Here is a 7,500-nt window from a genome sequence, read left to right on the forward strand (position 1 = left end):
ATGTATATAGGGTCCCTATTAGATCGACGAAAAATCAAAATCAAAATCTCGAACAGCTTAGCAGTCGAAAATGCCGATCTTTGTAATCGCTATTGTGAGATCGAGGTACAGTGAAGATCGGAAAATTTGCCCTTTCCTCACTGTAGTGCACTCTTGGAGTTGGAATATATATTTAGCAGGGGGTGTGGGGGGTGATTTTGATTTCCTGCATGTCCTCTCATATGAGTATTCGAGATTTTGTAGTTTCATCTATAAATATAGACCCTACATATATCATGAGAGTAAGCTTTTTTCTCCTTTTTTACAATTAACAATATACTTTTCTATTACAGATGTCTGTGGAAATACATAAAGGAAGCCTCGATTCTCAAAGCTTGTGACCACTGACACAGTGGGATAAAGACCGAACTACAGCACAGGTGATCAGAGGTTGAGCGTGGGCAACTTGACAGTGCAAATAAGGAAGATAGGTGCCCCCACCCTTAGGAGAGGGGCAGGTTAGTGCACGCATGGGAATCATGCCTTATGTTTTTGCATGATCTCCACATCTGCATTTCAACTGCTAGTCTAACTCATGCATGTACATGTGCACACACACGCATATGCACATGCATACACGCACATGTACACAGCACAAAGATGGCAAGAATAATGAAGGTAAAGCAGCAAACTCCATGAGATATATAACTTTTACTGCATGGTGAAACAGAAGCTGCACTTACTTATTATTTCTGATTTTGACAATACTGAAAAGTCTAAGTGGGCTCTACATTCATGAGTTTAGGATGGTTATTCCCATAAAGAGAAATCTGCAAAATTTAAAATGATATGACCAAGACAGAAAGCTGCATTTTTCCCAAGCCACAGTTCAAAATAACATGAATGAACAGCAGCACTACAAGCAGTACAAAATGGTCTTATTTATTTAGAATAAAAAATTCAAGATGAAACACAAGAAAGTCTTGTAATACGGATAAATACAATCCAAACAGATAAACAATTAGCTAGTACAGAAAATCTGATTACAATAAGTGTACTATCTGCTGCCACCTGCAGTTCAACCTAATGTTCCATAATACCCGTATACATGGATGCACACACGCACACAAAGCAGCATTATAATATGTTGGGAAAAAAATGTCAGCTCAGAATATCATTTCCTCCCCCAACCATATATTAAGTGCAGTTTCCTCCCTTTCCCAAAATGGTGTGACTGGGAGGTGTGATTTACCCTCCTCAAAACTCCTTAACAGAATTTATAAGGAAAGTGATCAAAACAGCAGATGAAAGATGATTGGATTTTATGATCCTGACTTTTCATTTAGCAACGTATTAGCATATACTCATATGTTTATGTAAATACATGCATACACATGAATGCACACACAAAAAGAAAAAAACATACAAGTATGTACACATTCATTCTTCAATAACCCAGTTAATCCATTTCAGGATTATGGGAGAGCTACAGTTTATCCAAGAACAGCAGCTAATCCTAATCGTAGGATTCACACCCATGACCGCTCACACATGACATATACACATAGTCCACATAAACGAGCTCCAATTATTAAAAGTCTAAAACTCTCTGTTAATGTGTTTTGAATACTTGTTTGTTAATAGCAAATTTAGGGGACCACTAATTCGCTTACAAAACATCTTTTGGACAAAGAAAGAAAAAATACCTGATGAAACCCCACGTAGATAAAAGGAAGGGTGTGTAAACTTTACAAAGAATGCATTTCAGCTGAGAATCAAACTGCATGCATGCCCACACACGCAGAATTTGTATCAAATGTATATATCCATAGACCCACTTAGGCACACAAGTAAACACCTCTCAAACCACCACAGCTAATGAATTCAGTCCATCAGCACGGAATACTACAATTTAAATGCATTTTCATGCCTTCTTTATCTATGCCACTGTACTATCTGCCATTTGAAGTTAAGACAGCTTCAGTCTAATAGAAGATACCTTTCTATAGAAATCTGATGAACACTAATCACAACACCTGTCAGCATATGCCCTCTCACAGTACTTTACTGTCTGCATTTCAAATCTCTCCACTTATTTCGCTACTGCATTTATCTGGTGAATTACTGCCTCAGTTTGAACTCTTATCTATAAAAACAGTCTCAATGAATTCTATCCTCAGAGAATGAACTAACAACAATGCACCTCTGAACTGTGCTGATCCCCACTCAGTACAACATATTATTCACTTTTCATACATATACACAACTGCACATGCATATGGAAGTATATATATATATATATATATATATATATATATATATATATATATATATATATAAAATGTGTATGTGTGTGTTTGTGTGTATTTAATACACACACACATTTTATATATAGATATAGATTAGATATTGATATATAAATATACATACACATTTATATGTGTGCACTCATATTCACACACACACACACACACACACACACACACACACACACACACACACACACACACACACACACACACACACACATATAATAATAAACTGCATATCATGGATCTGAAAAAGTGTGTCAACTTTGATAGTGAGCCCTGCCACAAGACTATACACTAAAGTAGAAATAAAAAGAAATGTTGCCACATATGTGTATCTCTACATATGCATGTTGTAAGGTAAAGGAAAAACAATATAACCCATTTTAAGGGGACCGTATGATCTGTGCTGAAGCATAATTAGAAAAGCAAATTGCTAGTCATTTTTTCACTGTACTCTTATTAGAAGATTTCTTCAGAAGCAATGAGGACTGACATAAGCAAATTTCCAATAAAATTAGTAAAGATGGATGTTTGGAGTTAAAGGTGGCACATATTTCAGATGTCCTGAATAAGAAAGGTGTTATGGGAAATAAGAAGAGCAAGCCTTTCAACCTTCTATTACAAACATATGTGGCAGCATGATAAACAGGCAAAAAGTGTGTGCTACATATTTTAAACAAAGACTAGAAATTCAAAGCACAGAAGACTTCGAAGGAAAAATGTTTCTGAACGCTGACATTTATAAAGCATCACACAATACTAACAATTTGTATGAAGTGCCATGCAGTGTAGAATATTGTTTTCTCTTTGTTAGAAGCCAAGTGGGAGCAACAGCTCACTGCAGGACAGTTGAAAGGTCAGCTGATTATCCCACTTGGATATTCTCTGTAAACAAACAAATACAATTCCAACAGCTTATGTAAAAGCAGCTGCTGTCTCACTGCATGCCAGTAAAAGGGTTGCTAGAACACCAATGTTTGCTGGTAAGGTCATAGTAAATGTGCTGAAGGTTGAAACACTGAAGTAGCAAAAACACTTAACTGACTGAAAATTACCATATTTTTGAAGTCCAGTGGATCATAGCTACTCTCCTTAAAAACTTTGCAGCTTTCAAAAAACTCTTCATTCATCTGGCAAACTTGATCACTCAGCACCTTTCCTTTGCTCCCACCAAACTCCAATTTTTCCATTTTCTGAAACTCTACCATGGTAACAAATAAATCCTAAAAACAAGTACATATTAAAAGCAAAAGTTAAGAACTGGCAACAAAATTTAACAATAAAGCAAATAAATTCATCAGCAAAGAACAATGACAAAAATACTGCTAGTTTGATAAGCAATATGCCCAAGGCACAAAACTTTCAATGAAGCTTAATTTACACAAATTGTTTGTTCACAGAATGATTTCCTCTCTAAAAGTTCATAAATTATGTATGCTGGACAAAGAACCAGAGCATGTAAAAGTATGACCAGGTTAGAAGACAAGTCAGTCAATACTAAAGCTATGTAACATTTAAGAAATGTAATAAAAATGAAACTGCAAATTATTAGAATACAATGTGAAATCTAACGCTGACAGGTACAATGACTAAACAAGATGTCACTTGGCTAAAGGAAATATTCCCTGACCATCTCCCAAACTGAAATTTTATAAAGCATAGACATTACAGTATATAACAAGTCCACAGGGTCCACCTAGTCAACAAAGTTCAATCAATCTGTGACTTTTTTTTTCTAGAAAGCTGCTAACATCATGTACAATAACATTAACATTTACTGGATTCAATGAACTCTAGTAAGCATACAGTTTATAGAGCTGAAATGGTGGCTTGCAAATTTCACTGTGTACCACTAAGTTTACACATCTACGTAGGGAATAAAAAAACATGCATAGTGGTTGAAATAAATGAGCAAAGAGAAGGAACTTCTTGCAGTGATGGTTCCCTACAGTATGTAGATGCAACTCATATTATGTCGTGGTGGTACGGCGGTAGCATTGTTACCTCACAGCAAGAGGTTCTCCTGTTCAATTCTCGGCGTTGCTTGGGAGTGCCTTCTATGTGGAGTCTGCATGTCCTCCCCACGGTTGGGTAGCATTCGAAAGACATGCGTGTGTAAATGGGCGTGCCTTCGTTGAAGGTTGGGCGTCAAGCTGGCACCTCGGTGTTTCGTAAAAATTTACTGCCAATCATTAGCGGACCGGAGTTCTGCTGTGGCGACCCCTTACCGGGAAAAAGCCGAAAGATAAACAACATTTCCTGGCATCTGACCAAAAGTTACTCCTGCTCGCTATCAGTAATGATAATGGTTAAATGCACTTTGTGAACACTCCTGCACATAACCCTAAAACTCCCTCCCTAAACTTAAAAGTCTAACCCAAACTCAAAAAGTACCTTTTAATATAGCAAGGTGACTTTTCTACCTACAGAGCTCAAGCCTCCCATTTTACCTCAGAAGTGGCACTGTGCTCCATTTGGGTGTAACTTGTTGTTATGCTACTTCCACATGGCCATTAGCTGCATGTTGTAAGTAACCATGGCACTTCCTACTTCCATAACATTTCAAGACCTGCATAGTGAATCTCTCCATTGCTTCTTTATTTGCCTGAAGAGTAATTCATAAACTAAAAAAAAATACAGAATTTCACTAATGTGTGACAATGAGATTTGGTATTTCTTTTAAGGTTACTATAATGGATGTAGAGTACTATAGCTTACTTCCACTCGGTTCTGATTTGTAAGCACAGCAATCAATATTCTCCCCAGGTAATACATCTCTAACAAGCATGCGGCATAGCATCTTTAATAGTAATGAAGCATTAAGGATGAAAAATCATTAGCCTAGAGGTTTATACATATGGTTGCATACAAACGTATAACAAAAGTAACAGAATCTTCTGCAGTAAGTTAAAAGCCGAGATGCATAGACGGTACATAGTAATGTGCAAAACAGAGTGGGTCGTGGAATCCTGTAGAGAGGCACAAATAGTGTGGCTGTAGTAGGGTAAAAATAGCACAGTATGCAGTGCATGCAAATGACTGCATAATGATGAGAAAAAAGTTTTTTGATGCAAATGAAGCACAGCAATTATGCAAATTACTGGAAACATAGCAGAGTGAATCAGAGATACACAAAATCAAGTGTGGCATAGAATGACTCAGAACACCGATGGCTGATGGTATACAATGTTTGTGTTATCGGCAGCTAGAGCCAAACAGTGCGTTAATGGCTACTCTCACAACCAGCGACTGCAGCCTGACATGCTGCAGCCCTTTATACCATGGCAGATGCTACCATCAGTGCCCGACCTACCAGTCACCTGACCAACAGATCATGGGCAGTATCGATATGAATGAACTGTGAGACCACTCAACAGCTTGTCAATATGTCATCCACAAGCAGAAGCAAGGTGGATGCAAGGATTACCAATCCCTGCAAACACTACAGGATGTGTAGCCTTAATCATATTAGCTACACTGACCTTTCTGTGACCTATGGGGGACACGCCAGGAATATCGCAAATATTAGCTTTGCATATCCTGGACAAGTTCATCAATCTTATGCTGCATCATGTGGAGAAGAATGCCATCGAGTGGGTATTTTACAGTGTATCCTGTCCCCTGTGGTTCTGGGAGCCACTGATTGCTCATAGACTGCTATCAAGACTCCATCTGGCCCACAGGATGTGAGAAATATCAACATAAACTTTTACTGTGTCAACTACTAGGTGGCGTGCAGTGGCAAGGGTATCATCTACAATTTTTCTGTGAGCCACCCAAGCAGTTCCCATCATTCACATATCTGACTTAAACCAATGGCTCACACAGGGGGAATTCCCACAGGGTCATCTATCTACTAGGTGCACAAGTTGGTAGGTATAGAAGCCAGTATTTATAATTATCATGTAATCAGGCAGAAGTCTACATATAATGGTGTCACTGTTGTCTGTCGCAGGTGATGCTGAATGCATGCTGGAACCATAGATGATGACCCCATGTCTGCAACCTAAAGATCATAGCAAAAATGGCATACAACAATACCTATGTAGAAATTCAGATTGTGGCTGAATGCATTTTTTTAGCAAGCTGGAGACAGATTTCCACTGATTTCAATTAAAGTATAAACAAAAAAACACAGAGAGGACATGTAGACTCTGCAAAGAAGGCAATCCAGCTGGGAATCGAAGCGAAGATCCTTTTGCTGTGAGGTGACAATGTTAACCACTGCACCGCCCATATATATTTGTCCCTGAAAACAAAAAGACCAAGACGATATCACTGAATGTTTCCCCTATAACTGACAATTTACCCAGGGAAAGGAAGTGGACAGCCAACAATCTCAAGAAACCACACAGAAGTACTCCAAACCCACATAAGTGGGGAGGGGGGGTTTGTCCCCCCCTAATTATACCAGCTACGAGATCACACTATAATGGGGAAAAAAGCAAACTTCCAAATGTTGGCTAACTGCTTCTTTTCCCTGGGTAAACAGTTGGTGAGGAGTCATTTAAATGAAGATCTGGTGATGTCGTCTCAGTCTTTTTGTCTTTGGGTAAGTGGGCTTTCGGTCTTTTCAAGTACAAACATATATATATATATATATATATATATATATTTTTTTTTTTTTTAATTTCTTTAACATTTGTTAACTGGGAAAGTCTGACTTGGGACAAAGCCAATTTTCAGCGGAGGCCCGGGGAGAAATGCTCCAGAAGCATCCTTTATAACGTGGGTAGACTCTGCACAGAAGGCACCCCAGCCAAGAATTGAACCAGAGAACCTCTTGCTGTGAGACAACAACGCTACTGCTGCACCACTGCGCTGTAAACACATGCACACACACACACACACACACACACACACACACACACACACACACACACACACACACACACACACACACACACACACACACACACACACACACACACACACACACACACACACACACCTTTACTTATAATTAGAAATACCAGAAGACTGAATTTCATAACCTTGAGACAATAACAATGATAACATCGGAAATACACAACTACAAACTGTAAGAAAGCCGAAACCTTGAAACACAGGAGCATGCAATGCGCATGTGTGGAAGGCACCAAAGGATTTCAATGGACATAGTGCAACCAGAAAAACAAAGCTTTACACTAATAAACATGGCAAAAAGAAAAAACACCTTATCCAATGTTTTTGCAGGGGGGGAAAGCCC

The 7,500-nt window shown here is 38.5% G+C and overlaps 1 protein-coding gene across 1 annotated transcript in view; it reads right to left on the reverse strand.

Moving 5' to 3' along the window:
• DNAH11 (dynein axonemal heavy chain 11) overlaps positions 1 to 7,500 on the reverse strand; it is a 4,606,558-nt gene that overhangs the window by 4,230,331 nt on the left and 368,727 nt on the right. The window contains exon 7 of the mRNA XM_044065542.1: positions 3,347 to 3,514. Coding sequence (XP_043921477.1) covers positions 3,347 to 3,514 — 168 coding nt within the window. The remainder of the gene's footprint in view (positions 1 to 3,346; positions 3,515 to 7,500) is intronic.

Source organism: Protopterus annectens, chromosome 3.part0 (genome assembly GCF_019279795.1).
Source record: "Protopterus annectens isolate FY-2018-M chromosome 3.part0, PAN1.0, whole genome shotgun sequence".
Lineage (NCBI taxonomy): Eukaryota > Metazoa > Chordata > Ceratodontiformes > Protopteridae > Protopterus > Protopterus annectens.